The sequence below is a fragment of the Hypomesus nipponensis genome, chromosome 19, assembly GCF_054491055.1.
Source record: "Hypomesus nipponensis isolate SF chromosome 19, ASM5449105v1, whole genome shotgun sequence".
In the NCBI taxonomy this organism is placed as follows: domain Eukaryota; kingdom Metazoa; phylum Chordata; class Actinopteri; order Osmeriformes; family Osmeridae; genus Hypomesus; species Hypomesus nipponensis.
In genome coordinates, this window is record NC_140379.1 from 10,897,043 (window position 1) to 10,912,768 (window position 15,726).

General features: G+C 39.5%; 2 protein-coding genes across 2 annotated transcripts; one reads left to right on the top strand and one right to left on the bottom strand.

The window, feature by feature from the left end:
- Positions 1-56: 56 nt before the first annotated feature.
- trpm5 (transient receptor potential cation channel, subfamily M, member 5) lies at positions 57-12,382 on the bottom strand. Its single transcript, XM_084681583.1, is given in 27 exon segments — positions 57-307; positions 536-626; positions 819-891; positions 1,018-1,150; positions 1,476-1,654; positions 1,891-2,059; positions 2,338-2,512; positions 2,603-2,735; positions 3,021-3,139; positions 3,334-3,414; positions 3,416-3,599; positions 3,800-3,898; positions 4,113-4,225; positions 4,812-4,957; positions 5,085-5,208; positions 5,522-5,665; positions 5,837-6,184; positions 6,354-6,472; positions 6,642-6,741; positions 6,904-7,089; positions 7,327-7,391; positions 7,554-7,731; positions 7,974-8,140; positions 8,281-8,461; positions 8,725-8,878; positions 9,835-9,893; positions 12,054-12,382. Coding segments are annotated over 27 exon segments (3,693 nt in total). The 5' UTR covers positions 12,081-12,382; the 3' UTR covers positions 57-161.
- A 680-nt stretch (positions 12,383-13,062) lies between these two features.
- On the top strand, positions 13,063-14,246 carry cdkn1ca (cyclin dependent kinase inhibitor 1Ca). The gene is made up of 2 exons (XM_084682764.1): positions 13,063-13,654; positions 13,777-14,246. Exons 1-2 carry the CDS (start codon positions 13,198-13,200, stop codon positions 13,878-13,880), a joined length of 561 nt encoding a protein of 186 aa, XP_084538890.1. The 5' UTR covers positions 13,063-13,197; the 3' UTR covers positions 13,881-14,246.
- The last annotated feature ends 1,480 nt before the right edge of the window (positions 14,247-15,726 follow it).

A 15,726-nucleotide genomic window follows, 5' to 3' on the forward strand; every position in this document is an offset into this window, starting at 1 on the left:
ATAATGAAGTGAGGAAATCCCACACTGTACCATATTGTACATATCTTATTGTGCTTGTATTGTGCTATTCATGATAGTTTTCATAATAGTTCTTTATAGTAATCAATTAGTAATGTCACTTTCATATATCTCAGAGAACTACACTGTAGTTGCTGTTTGTTTTACTCATCAATATAAGGGAACCTTTTGGTGGCTCCATATCCTGGGGTGCCAGGTTTGGGTTCTCTCCTCTCTGATTTGGCTTCCTTGTCTGGTGTGCTTTGAGGGCACTCGGAGAAGGTGCTGGCTTGGACACCTGCTAAAGAGACTAACATTGGACATGATCGTAATTAATAAAATAGTATTGTTATCATGAAACAAATACCGTATAATATACTGCTACCATCATTATAATCCCAGATCTGAGAAACACACACATTCATTGAGGCCTTGAATCCTTTTAAAACATAGTATATTCTACAATACTACATTTTACAACTATAATTTGAATCATTTGATCTTTGCACCAACTTTTATAGGAATGACTTTTACTTACATGGAGCTCTGGGTGCCTCTCGCTCACACTTGAGTGTACTCAGAGTAAAACATTCAGCCATCCAGGACAGCACCTCCCCACAGTACTTCACCTAAGGTAGGAAAGGTAAGAGGAATACAGTAGACCTTGTGCTAATAGTCATTGTTGTGTCCATTTCACAGATAAATGTTTACAGTGTGCTATCATATTATGAGTAAGATGTAGACTAGTTGGAGCAATTGCAGTACATCAACCTGCTGAATAAAGGACAACTAGTGAAAAATATGTTTTACTGTTAAATTACCTGAGCCTCCATGGATGACAATCTTTTCTCCTGTTCCTTGAACCCTCCAATGTTTCTCAACAAGCTCTGAACCCTTTACATTACAAAACATTGTCAATTTTTGAATATCCAAGTACATACACTGAGCTGTTGAATTAAAATGACAGTAAATTGATGAGAATATAATGAACGGGATTGTTTAAATTAAAATGCTTGTTACTTTAAAGAGGTGCTCCTGAGTCTTTCTTCACTGCTCTCCAAGTGCTGCCACTCCAGTTTAGCCAGATAGTTTTCCTTCTGCACAGTTTCCCATGTCATCAGTCTCTGGTCCAACCCTACAGGAAGCTCCCTCTCTGGCACATACAGACACATGCAACATGCAGGCAAAGAGCATAAACAGGTAGAGAAAATATAGTCAGATGTATTTGAAACAAAGAGCTAGTATTTGAAGATATAAATATTTGCTAATATTGAGTTTGTAAGTATGTTCATACATTAGATAAGAACTATGTATGGCTGTACACTTCTGTGATTGCTTTGTATGGCTGTGCTATATATTTTCCTATGTCCAGTTATTTATGTATTGTATGTCTGACTTGTATTAAGCACTGTGGCATCACAAAAATGTATATTAATGGACAAAACATTCGACATTATTGTTTCATAAAGCTGTTATACCCAGGTGCTCTATCTTGGATTCAGGCCTTTTGACAAGACTAAGGAGAAGCTGGGAACAGTGGCTTATGATGATGAAGGGCGGTGCCAGGGCTGGTCGGCTGTGGTACTCCACTATGAGATTGTACCTCTGGAACTTCCAGAAGATGTCCGTGTTACCCTGAACCACTTGGAAGGTGTAGCTATAGGAAAAGGAGGATGAGATTTCAGGTAGATTTTAGACCAGAATTTAGTAAGTATCCCATGCTTATTAATTCCACAAATTAATTAATAAGAAACTATAAATTATGATTACATTATTGTTTACGTTATTGTATAACGTGTTATGAAACAAACATAATTGTATTTAGACAAAGTAAGCCATTTATGTTTCATGGTGAAGCCATTCTTGCCCTGACATGACCAGAAAATGACTGACCTGAACATTGCAATAAGGAGGTTGAGCAGGAGAACATTGGTGACCAGGAGGAAGATCACCAGCAGTAGAATGACCAACCAGTTGGCATAGATGTTGGGACAAGGTGGCAAGGTGCCCATGATGATCTCCTCGATCACTGTGGTGCAGTTGGTCTCGGGCATTCTCGCAACTGAGAACCCAAAATAATATTGAAGAGTGAGGGGTTCAAGGAGAGGGAGTTGTACTTAACAACAATAACAATGGGATGATTTGTCCCCACTGAAAAGTAGTGCCTGGTGTGTAGTAAAAATAGTAACAAAATGTTCAAATGATTTACTAAGCCCACACAACCCCTCTAAATATGACAGCTACCGATAAGAAAATAATATGCAGTAAACTTGTTTAATCATAATCAAATATATATCACATGCATCAATTCATGTATTTGTCAATACAAGAGTTTCTTACCATCTATCTCCTCCAAGGGGATCTGGCCAAAGATATGCAAGTAGGGACGGTACAGAACTCTGCGGAACACCCAATCCAGACGTGGGTCATTGGGGTGGAGCAAGGCTTGGGTGGCCACACCATATGCTATGAGCCAAACACTCAGGAAGAAGAGGAAAAAGAACACATCCTTTATCTGTGGATGGAGAAAACAAAATATTAGTTTATTGCTTTTTTCAGCGCAATTAAGTACAGTGTAAGACTAAAGAATGTAAGTGAGGTTCACCATTCGCTCCACAATGATAATCTTTGGTCCCAGTTGCTTATGGATGGCAAAAATGTGGATCAGCCTGAGTGTGAACACCATGAAGTCCAGGGCCAGAACTGTTCTTCCAGCCTCATATGTGCTATCGGCCATCCTGAGAGAATATTGGTAACAACAATTTACCACACTTCATTTCACAATGACATAGAGTCAAAATCAGTGCTAATTCAGAAATTTAAAATTGATTTTATGTAATTATTTAATGTACCACTCTAGTTTCATGTAATATTGTTGATATTTGTATATTGCAGTAAATTTATCTTAGCTTTTGATAATCAACCTGCACTATAAGTTTTAAGTGCCAAGACAATCAGAGGATACAAATGGTAGTTAGTTAGAACAGGTGAAATTTAAAGGAAATAGGAATAGTGTAGGTGACCTGCAGGATACTCCGATGACAAAAAGCAAGATGGCCACCATGTCACACTTGTTCCAGTTGTCCTCCACGTATAGTTTGAACTTCTTCAAGATATTTGTGTCCTCATCCGTAAAGAAGCTCTGCATCAGTAAAAGGTCAACTTAAAACAAGTCATGTAAAAGTGCACATTTCTGATTTAATTAGGTAACTAGATATTTAAACAAGATATGTCTGGTAATATAAGGCTGGGAAGGAAGATCTTTCGACTTTCCTCCAAGGCATCGAGAAATAAAATGTATGTAAACTTTTTTCCCTGTAAAGAATCACTTTGTACCTGTCTCAACTCTTCCAGCACCAGTGTGAAGACCCAGAAATAGAGCATGATCTCCGGGGCTCCAGGGCCTTTGGGGGGGGGGCGGGCGAAAGTCCAAAAGAAGAACATAGGTAAAGAGGAAAAGAAAGGCGAAATACATGATGACGTTGCCCAGAAATACAGTGACGGGGGCACTCCAAAAACGTCTCCAGCGGCGCAGTAGAAAATGCCACCATGTTGCGGCATTGCTCTGGGTTGCTGTAGCACCTGGGGGTGCCCTGGAGTCCCTGTATGAAAACATTACAACTATTTGTTACATCAAATAAATGTAATGAAACACTATATGCCTTGATTTAGGAAATATAGGAATAGCAACAAAAGAATCTGACGGTTTTTCAAAATAAAAAAAATAATATCCACCAACACAATGTTCAAATTAATCTTCAAACTGATGAAAATTGAGTCAGAAACTAGTGATTGGACTCACAAAGGGTCTTCATCTGTTAGTTGTAGAGCCTTCTCTGTGTCTAAACTATCCAGTTCTACAAACTGTTTTCCCCCACTGGGACTGTCCATGTCCTCATCACTAGAACACAGGAAAAGAAAAAGCATGACCCCATACATAAACACACACAACTCACAACATTAACATATAGTAATGATAAAGGATAGGATATAGTACATGATAATATTACATGATATAGTAATGTCCAACTGCATAACTCAAAACTGAATGAGTCACACTCAGACAAATACAGCAGAACATTGCTGTCCCAGGTTGCATATACGTTTTTACTCACCTGAATTTGATAAAGTTTGTCCAAATGAGAGGAGGGCAAAAGAAGGAAACTACCAGTTTAGATATGGCTGTGTCTGTGGTCATTGCTCCCCACCACATCTTAGTGAGCATTGCCTAAAGTAACAACGGTGTCAGTTTCTGTTCAACATTTTATTAGCACAAAAATGATGTCAGGATCCAATAGAGAATGTTTGAAAGGAATGGAAATTAACTTGACCAACAGAGGACACTACAAACTACACACCTAATTGCCCTGCTTAGACACACTCTCACACACACACACACACACACACACAACACACACAGACATGCCGCCATTTCTGTTGTCTGGCTTTGACTATTCATTGAGATAAGTCCAAATCTACTTTGCTCAACATTATTAGGTTGAATTTTCTATGTATCTTCTAGAAATAGGCATTTGCAGTTAAGTTCCTGTGCCACATACAGTACCAGTCAAAAGTTTGGGTGTCCAAACTTTTGACTGATACTGTAATTGTAACTACACCACAAGAAAATGGTCTACGTTTGTCAAAAAAATGTAATTGGTATCAGCCATTTAGCCCACCAAAAAAAGCAGTAACCTCTTCGCTTTTTGTGTGCATTGATACAGGGCTTGTTATGATGGGTGTGTATATTCAGAGTATCTCATGCACATGTCCTTTCTAACAGTCTATCAGGTTATGTCTGTCATATATCTCACCTGTACCCCATCATGTGCAAAGAAGCTTTTGGCATCCGCTTCGGTTGCCAAGTCGAGAACTGTGGTTTTGTTCCAGCAGCGAGTTCTCCTAACTAGCAGTGCATAGGCACGGTCCTCACTGTTAGAGTAACACTCTCCAAACAGATCTGCAACAGCACAGCACCAAAATTTCAGACCAAACACTTTAGTTTTCACCCTGCAAATCCTGATCATATTTGAATCATGTTTAGACTGTCTGGGCTGGGTGCAGACTTGAACTTGTGTTGTTCTCACCGAGGGCAAACTGCTCATATTTGGCCTCCTTCATGCTGCGAGCAGATTCGGCTTCTGACTCTAGGCGAGCCAGCTCCTTCAGAATCTTACAGCCTGCCAGTGCAGCAGCCACAGCTTCAGGGCCCTGCCTCACAAAAAGAACAAGATTATTATGTGTGTGTGAATGTGTATTTGAGTCAAATGGTAAACGTGTGCATGTTAATGGGTTTGTTCATGTTTCGCTTTTTTATTTTAGAACTATTACACTATCTTTGTGTAGTGACAACATATATATGTGTACATGCTCCCACTCATACTTATCTCCCTGTGTGTTTTCTTATCAACTGCCACTAATACCACTTCATAAACTAGACAGTGCCTACTTGACCTAAATTTGAATAATATACTTTGTGGTCAGATTGTTTGCTCTGTGAACGGATATGAGTAGAATGACAGACCATAGCCCAGAAGTAATTGGCCATCTGTTGTCGATTCTGGAGAACAGCCCAAAGAAAAAGGTCTCTCCAAGGGTGCTCACATCGTTCTTCCAACTCTGCAGGATTCTTCTGGGTGTGAAAGAGTCTGCCCTTGCTGGCTCTCTCCTAGATGGTTCACACAAACACACACACAATCAGCTTGTCCCCAATAGAGTTCAATTTTCAATTTCTACGACAGTGAAAGTCTTAAGCATTTCATTTAGTGCTTTGGTATTTAAAAAAACTTTTATATTTCTGTGATTTGTTTCCATAGCCTCAGGCATACATTTCACTCACCGTAGGCAACTTCTGGTAGAAACCTTTGGAGGAGTCATGCAGGAAGTCCTTCAACACTTTGGACACCTCTTGCAGGGTGAAGCGTGCACGTCGGTCCCCGTGCTCTGCTTGGTGATGCCCAGAAAGCCCAGGGGGCCTGTTTGAGCCCACCAGAAGCTGCTTCTCCTGGTTCTTCTTGAGAAGTAGGTCATGAAGGAGACTCTTCTCTGACACAGAGCAGTAGAGCTCTTGCAGACGCCCATAGGTCAGGAATTCCACCAGGTTCACCCCGTTATCCACAAAGAGGCGCACAAAGTCTGGTTTGTCATTGATCAGTGCATCCATCATCACTTCCTCCAGGTCACAAGCCTACAGAGATCATTTATCAACATTATTCTGGTGATTAGTAGAACTGGCTCTTCAATGACTCCTGGATTAATGTATTCTTGTTATAATATAGTTTGGTTGGTGGCTATGTTCCAAAAAAAGAATGATCCACATTTATACCAGAAGCCTTTATTTTTGATTTTTCTCTCACCCTCCACTCAACGTCACCATTGAAGATTTCACTCTTGGCAATGTCTGCCCTGTTCCAGGCTACCGCCAACTTCAGCTCATCCAAGAAATCTTGGGCTTCTTGACTTTGACTTTTACAGGCTGGAGTAGAGAAATCCCAAAGTATTTTAAAATTACGATTAATACCATTTCAGATCACTACATGAACAACTCCCAAACTGCAGAGTGAGAAATGTAATTACCTTTTGAACTCGTATAGATACTCATGGACCCAATAGACATTAACAAAAAATAGATATAGCGCTCCTACCTTTGACCAGAGCTTTGAGGATGACCGTATCCAGCTCAGCACTCTCCTGTTCAGGGTCATGGACAGTAAGAAGATGGCCATTGTCCATTATCTTCTGAATCTAGAGTAAAAACCAATACCAAACATCTTGAATTAGCTTATATATTCAGGTATTAGGAACATTTACTATCAGCACTGTACTGTACTTCAACAAGATAAACAAAAAAAAATACAAAAACTTTCATTTCAAGCTGGTGAACACTACAGTCTCTCAGTTCCTCACCAGTTTGGCCCAGTTGGGGATATCAGTGCTGTGGTGTACATGGGGAAAAGTGTCCAGTAGTAGTTCCTGGACAGTGTCAGTATCCCAACTGCCCCTGTTCATCAAAGTGACCAAGATATCTGCGACACCCCCTGACCCAGCCAGTATCAGCCAGGGTGTGGCATTTCCAATTCCTTTATACATCCTCTGTGGAAAAATAGTTGGTTTAACAGGTATTAGCACATTACTTCTGTATTTGTCCTTGTGGCTAATTTAGCCAGCAGAGACATTTTGATTAGACAAATGCTGTTGCCTCCCAAAAAAATGACATTTTGTCTTTTTTTTTTTACTAAACTATTCCTTTGAATGTCAGAATTAGTAATGATCAAGAACTGAAATCACACACTTTGCGTGAACCTAAAGAGTGCATGCTATGTTCGGTACCTGCAAGATCTTAGGTTCTCCGTGGACTAGCAAACATAGCACTGGGATCTCAAAACTTCCCGCACCTGTGAGAATCAATACATTAAACATCAATCTACTACTCACAAAGATTACAATATATATTACAAGGATTCTGTCAATCTCACTTTTACATGAATATAATAACCATTTTAGAATACCAATGTAGGAATTTACTACGAAATGAATGTTGACCATTAACAGCTTACCGCCATAGCCAGTGCGTTGCAGGGAGATGTGTTTGAGGAGTTTGACCCTCATCTCACTGGTGGACCCGGGTCTATTGGGGTCTTCCTCTACCAGGACAAAGTGTGAATGGTTACAGTCCAGTGAATAGACCGTCCCGTGAGGCAAATCCTGTGGCACGTATACGGCAGGTTCATCCCGCTAATTACACACACACACACATATACAGGTATGAGCTACTTTATGGGCAAACATACCCATCTTTGGCCTTGATTCTAATAATGTAAAAAAAAAAAAGTATTAATTAAGTATATGTTAGACCACGTATGCTTTCTGAACAACAGTACATAAATTCATACAAACATATGTCCTTACAACAGAATTTGTAAACAAATGGACTAAACAAGTCATAAACATATACTGCACTGTATCCCTGTTGTGACCTTGGAGGTGAGCAGTGCTTCCCGATTATGGATCATGTTCCAGGGGGCAATGCCAATGGCCACCACTCTGACTTTGGAAGATGTGCTGGCCAGAGAGTGATCCCGAACAGCCTGGCCAAGCTGCTTGGTGATACCAAATTGAAGGCCATTGGTCAGGATCCATGCTCCTTTAAAATAAGTAATTCAGTGAATTATGGTGGATGTCTTTTCCTTGATGCTGTTTGTTGAGAGGGTGTCCTAAAAACTGAGTGACTGTGTGTCTGTGGGTTTTTGTGTGTGTGATAATCAATGAATGCTTGTGGCACACCTGTGCTCTGTGCAGCCTTCACCAACCCTTTCCTCACAGTGTCCCTGAGCCAGGGTTTCATCTGTGCCAATTCATCTCCTCCCACTAGCGCCACCACCAGGTGTGGAGGTGACAGGCCCCACTGCTCCGTTAGCATTTGATAAATTAGCACAGGGTCTGTGGAGCTGTGAACCCTCACAAACTGGAGGATAAAAGATCATAAATACAAAACATCGATATGTTGTTTGTATTATTTGAGTGTATTTTTCTCCAACTAGTCTGTTGTTCATTGGCAAATGCTAACACCTGTACCAGGACATAGAGGGTCTGGTTACCATTTGATTCCTTAGTACATTTTGTTTTACGTTTTGCGTAAGAGGAAAAAAACTCAACAAAGAATTTCTCAAAGGCAGTGGTGCATTGCCCTGCAGGTGTGACATCTACTCCCATCTAGGTTTGTTTTACCTTCGCTCTTGTCCTGCTTGGACCAGTGAAGTCTATGTCCCCCACTCGGCCAGCCGCCCAGTGGGCCTTCTTTTCAGCTTGGACACCCAGGCCTCGGCCCACACTCTCTAGAACCTCGTCCAGCGGAGAACAGCAACGGCAGCCTAAAAGAACACTGTGAGTACAGTACACAGAGTCAATATAAATACCTATATCATGACATCAATGTTACATACAGGCTATGGGGTCATTCACATTGGGGCCCAAGGTCATCTTTAGGTTAGTTTTGACTTCCTCAAACTGTTTAACCAATGAGAACAATTGCCCTCTGAAACCCGTACATGGAGGAGTTAGTGAATTATTCAAAATTTGATTTATATTGGCCCATAAAACAATAAGGATTTGCTTCATTAAATTTTTCAAACCATGGTTCACACTACACGTGGAACAAATGTCTTTTTTTTTTTTTTTGCATTTTTCAGGAGCCCCTCCCAATTTCATGAAGCATCTGCACGTGATAACTCTGAATGCAAACCTTGACCTTTTTATCTTTTGTATTATCTTCAATGAAATATGCACATGCTTAACAACAATAGACTCTAAAATGAAAAGCCAACTTCTAGGAAAAACGCTTCTCTCAAGTTTGCCTCCACAAAAGACTTGGGTTTTGGGTACACATCAATAACCACATGATGAGCATCAGTAAACACCATCCTTTGTCATATCAGGAGGTAATACTTGTCAGACTACATTAGTCACTAAATCAACAATGTGGTAATGTACGGATATTTAGGCATTAAGCCTAATGGTTGCATTGCAACCATTCATAATATGTGGAGTTGACTTATAACTGCTGGTCAAATTCATATATAAAACATTTAGTAAACACCTGAAATCTTGTTTTGACAAGGGAACCAATATACAGTGTACAGCACCTCAGTTTAGTCTGATGTCTTGTCTGTGTGTGTTTAGCATTAGAAGATTTTCAGTTTTGATGTGTGGAAGGCTGGCAAATACTAAATACAAGTGATTCTGTTTGTGAGCCAGATTTTGAAACATTTTGGGAAACTACTGTTCACCCACACACATACAGTAACCACACACTAACACACACACACACACTGTAATCACCTATGTTCCATTTCCAGAATATCTCCACATCGTGGGCATCTCCTCGGCTGATGCACCCCCTGTTGGCAAAACACGTCGTATTCAGTTACTGTTAGAGCAATCATCACTGGCTTCACCTACAGGTTTGAGGCCTGTAGGGGTTTGGTCTATGTAAAGCATTTTCATGTTTTGCTTCAAATGCAAAAAGTCTCCACTCTGACCCTTGGCTCACATTGAACCACAGCACATTCTAAAGATAAAACCCATGAATAAAAGTGTACTGTTGTCTAACAATCCCTTGTAAATCGCATTATAGGTTGTCGTGAGTATGAGGCAATGTATAATTAAATGGTCATATGAATACCAAGGAAATATCAATTGTTGCTGTTTAGGGTCATCATCATGAAAAGAAAAGTGACAACATTGACACACTATTGGTAGTGACTATTCCCCCCGAGGCAAGTAGGGTGAAGTGCCTTGCCCAAGGTCACAACGTCATTTGGCACAGCCGGGAATCAAACCAGCGACCTTATGATTACTAGCCCGATTCCCTAACCGCTCAGCCACCTGACTCCCCTATTGATTGTTTATAGTTTTTGGTAAAGAAACAACAGCCAAATAATGGACTGGTTGCTGACATTGGGTCCTAATGTGTCATCAACCAGGTTTTAGGAAGAAAAAAGAAGAAAAAGGAAGACTCTTCTCTAAAAGGTAGCTACAGTTTGAAAGGCCACACACCTCAACCCTATTGATATTACAGCATATAACATCCTTGTTGTCATGGTAAAATTGTAACTCAATATATACTCAGGAGAGCAAGTATTTCACATTAATAAAAAGTTTAGTATGACTAGTGAAGTATGGCCCTCTTCTTTTCTTTCTTTACAGGAAAGCTGACAAAATGAGGGCTTCAGAATAAAATACACTTTAAAGTGTAGAGTGAAGTATCCATTCAACCATCTATGGTTTCTGGTAAATGTGTCTGAATGTGCCAACTCTCTGGAGTATCATGACTGCTCAATACCTCAAATGTAATCACTCGAAATATTGTTTTCATTATTGACAGCAGTTGAGAATTTGCATGAGCCAACCTTAAATTTGCTCAGCAGTGGTCATTTGCCTGCGTGGGGACACACCCTTTAAAATATGATAGGACAGGATCATAATTTGACAAAGACAACAGGTCTTATTACTTCACAGTGCAGAATATTTGTTGTATGGTACATAATATTCACAGGTTAAGGCGTTATACATTTATTATAGAATGACACCGCTGTGTGACTCATTATGAAATATTGATGTAAAAGTGTCCTATGAATTAGGGAGTGCTTCATTTGACTACAGGGCATATGTGCAAAAGGCCTTGCAAATATAAGCATTCAAATACAGGATTACACAGAGATGTGGTTTGTCAGTAAGGCTTGTGTGTGTGTGTGTGTGTGTGTGTGTGTGTGTGTGTGTGTGTGTGTGTGTGTGTGTGTGTGTGTGTGTGTGCCTGAGCATGTGGATTTCTATGCACTTGTGTTGTTAGATATGACAGCAGTGTTTTGAATGTCATAAACGTGCAAGCCTGGGTGTGACCAGGAGTGTCTTGTGTGCACCAAAAGAATTAAGAATGACAAGTAGAGAGAGAAAGGGGGGGTCTCTTCATGTTTTGTGTTTGGGTTTCTATTCTTTGTACGGGCATGCAGGCTCTTGTCTATCTATATACATGTCAGATGGATCCAGTGGGTCGTCACGTGATGAAAAAACAAGAGTACATTTTTCAACACTAAATAAATTGTATAATTGTTGACAATCATACAAAATAAAGCTCCTAACACAAATGAATGACAATGAAAATATTTGACTTTACAAGTGTCTTTTGAAATGTCTGCATTATTCTGGCCAAGCATCTTACTGTATGTATGTTGCTTAAGTGTCAAAGCATTTTTAGGATGGTAATTCTGTTTAATTATTTATAAACCAGTTATTATTTATAATAGTCCTATGCATTTCCCAAACCACTATTATTATATTATTTTGACAAACAACTTTAAGTCTAAATCACTTTTTTACACAAATACACATTTGATTATAGTAACAAACACAAACTACATCCGCACCATGGTGGGATTTTGGAAGCTTTAAGTACATAGGCTATTCTATGATAAATATGTTAATTGCAATAATTTGATCCGTAGGCTACCATGTTCTGTGAGGCACATACATTAATTATTGTAACAAATCATTTCACTTACCAGTGAGGTTTCTTGTCGTTCTGGCATGGCTTTTCTGTTTCAGGCAGCTCTGCTTTCGTCTCTGTCCATGCCTTGGGGCTAAGTGCTTTCAGGTAAAACCATGGATCCATCAGGAGGTGGCCAGCAGGTGAGCCACACCCAGATGTTCTCCCTTTTCCAAACATAAACTAGAGTGAGTTGAGTTTCCTTCTCTTTGCATATTTATCAGCCCATGCACAGGTGTATGCTCATCAGAGTCAGGTCCTCTACAGTAGGTACTTTGAAATACATTGTTATCTCTGAAATGGGGGATAAGTAAGTCATAAATAGCTGTGTTGAATCAGATCATGGGAATGAAAGGAAGGGTATTGGTAACATATTATTAATCGTAATTTGTAGAGATTCGAAAACAACTACAACATTGCTAGATAGATCTGGGACTGTAAACTGTTATATGCTAAAATGTGAACTTACTCCTCATGTCAAAAATTACATAAAGACATACAGACACATTTCACAGTAGGATTGTACTGTAAACTGTACAAACCTTTGGTTCCAGAACGCTGATCATGTCTGTTTTTGCCAGCAGGGGGGAGTATATCATAGCAAAAGAATCAATGAATATGAGTGAACGTTACCAAACTGTCGATTGGAGGTGGTAGAACATTGTCCACATGAAGTTCCATGCACTTCTACTGTCTATCAGTGACCTATGCACTTTTGTAAAGCTTTCTCCTGGAAGTCACTTTGGATAAAATCGTTTGCTAAATGAATAAATGTAAATGTATATTTAGGCACAGGCCTACATGCAAGCAACCGTAATTGTATTCTCATATTTGTTACATTTATCTCGTAATTTTTTTGGGTATGTTTGTAATAGCTTGTGCCAATTTAGTAGGCCTTTAGGTTTGGTGTCCCAGCACACACACACACACACAATATTGGCGCCATTCCAAATAATCTAACCCCCACGAACCTGCACAAACCAGGAAACTGAAGGGGCGAGCCAAAAGACAGACAGCCAATAAGGACGACAGGCTATTGTTTACATTCCCCTTAAATGGGACTTGGTTAGCCCATGATTGCACTTACTCGCATTAAATTACTCTGGTGGTGCTCTCAAGTAAGGATTGTATTTTAGATATTCTGAGACTTAGAGTCAGTCATGGAAAGTGTTCAAAGAAAACATGTTTTGGAGAGCTCGGTGGTGCATGGGGTAATTCCAGTCCATCGATCTGGCGTTTGTCGGAATTTATTTGGACCAATCGATAATGACCAGTTGAGCCGCGAATTGAAGGCAAAATTGAAAGACATTTACGAACAGGACAAATGTAGGTGGAATTTCAATTTCGAGACTGATACGCCCTTGGTTGGAAGATATCAGTGGGAAGAACTGAACTCATCCCCTGGACTATATCAAGAGTTGACACACGTCGAAGAAAAGGATGTTAGAGGGAACGTCGATTATAGGGACACTTGTGTTATTGAAGAAACTGTAGGCCTACCTTTTTCAATTGAGGTAAACCAAGAGAATTGCTTCAACATCTCTAATACAGTGGAACATAATCCTGTCACCCGACAGATGAAGAAACCCCACCCCAACAACAATACCCAAATAACAGGTAGGCCTTGCATTTTACTCACTTTTCCACATTTTTCTGACAATGTTTGTTGTCACTTCTGATAAAAACGAACGGCCACAGAAGAGCGAATAATAACCAACAACCTGTTTCTCTTTTTTCAGATTTCTTTGTAAAAAGGAAAAGAACTTCGGAGACGAAGGGCACCAATCTCAATTCTTCTCTCGCATTTGCCACTGAGGAAACTCCACGCAAAAGAATACGATAGAGAAGGAAATAACGTCATCCGATTCAGATAAACTACATCCAAAATAATACAATACATTAATTTGCACAAATTCCAATTAAGATTAGGCTACCCTATGGATAACCCCAGGAGTCAGCAGAACGTAGCCATATGAGGCTAAAGGACTTAAATGCACTATGGTCACCGGGTTCAAAATGTTTGTGTACACTTTTTGTATCAACCAATGTTTAGTAGGTATTTATAATTTATTTCGTTGTATGTTGACTTTATTTATCTGTCATATTTAATTTTGTACGTAGCTGTAGGCCTACACCTTTTGTTTTTGTTTGTCTGAGACGGTAATATATTTTTCCATTATTCCAATTGTATCACGTAAAAAAACGGATTAAAAACCTATTTTATACCTTTTCATATTATATCATTCTTATTATTTATGTTTAAGGTCAGTTAAATAATTTAGAAAACATGAAGGCCAAGATAGCCTAAGTGGTTAATTGGTCATGCTCTACGAGATATGTGTGCGCCACTGTGGCCGTCAAACCACTGCATACATTTAGTTGAACAATGTCATGAATTACAAAAGACAAAACTTCGTATGGCAGTTGAACTCATTGATACTTTTCGACTCCGTGGACCAGGGGTTATGCGAAGGCATAAGAATTTTACACACATGAATGCAATTAAGATTCCCATGCCTCTGAAATGCGTTTACATTCGGCAGTTAAAGGCAATTGGATCATCGGAGCTGTTGGTGTGCTTCAGAAAATCAAGCAACTACACATAAATGCATCCTCTTTCCTCCAATTCACAAGTTGACAAACCGAAAATATCGCTTTCAAGTCCAGAAACAAATAGAAAGGTTTTATTTACATATTAGATAGCTGCATGAAGTAAAGCAGTACACGTGTTCAAATGTATATGAAATAGCCTAAGACAATGCTGTCAATTAGCCTGCTGAGACACAAATATAAAAAAAAAGACATTTGGCATATTTTATTAATAAAGTAAGTACTAATGTTTCCTTCAATAGCGTGAGGTTTACCATATTTTAACGCATGTATTTCCATGATTTATTAAAGTAAAGCAACACACGTGATCCAAACACAACTCCAAACAAAAGAGGCCATCTGGCATCAGCCATGCGACAGGCAACAATGGTGAAAAGGGAAGAGTGTGCCATCTATTTCACCTGCAAATTAGGCTTTGTGGCTAATTTAAGTCTTTTTCCCCTCCCCCTCCACCTCCTCCTCCCCTCCTCCCCCCCTCCCCTTCCTCCCCCTCCTCAACCCATTTCTGTTTATTCCTTGCACACTTTTCATAGTCAAATTAGCAACACGGTCCTGAGAAGTATATCTTTAAAATATATTCATAATATTGTCTGTGTCTTCAGACTGTATTATTTTGCCGGCATTTTAAGAAAAGCAATGTAAGTATATATTCTTCTAATTCTTCTACCCAGTCTATTTTACCTCCATACTTCACAAAACCAGATGGTCAATATTGGGTACCTGGGTGGGGGTATCCATTTTACATGTATTAATCTGTTGTGAATCTGTCCCAGGGGGTCCACTGTTACCACTCACCACTGCTGTTCCATGTCCCTTAATGATATTAGAGAGTGGGAAATTGACATACAGACAGCTGTTCAGTATATCATTAAGTGGATTTAATTGAATGGGCTGTTGCATTGGTCCACTCAATCTTAAATCATGACAAATTTAGGATTCATCATCACCAATAGTTCTGTTAAGGGTTAAGCAATCTTAAAAAGGAGGTTGAGGGGGTTTAGTATTAGCTTTAGGTTTAGGCAGCATCTTATGTTAAGAGTTAAAGTTACATGACTAAAGTATGGACAGTGGGAATAAAA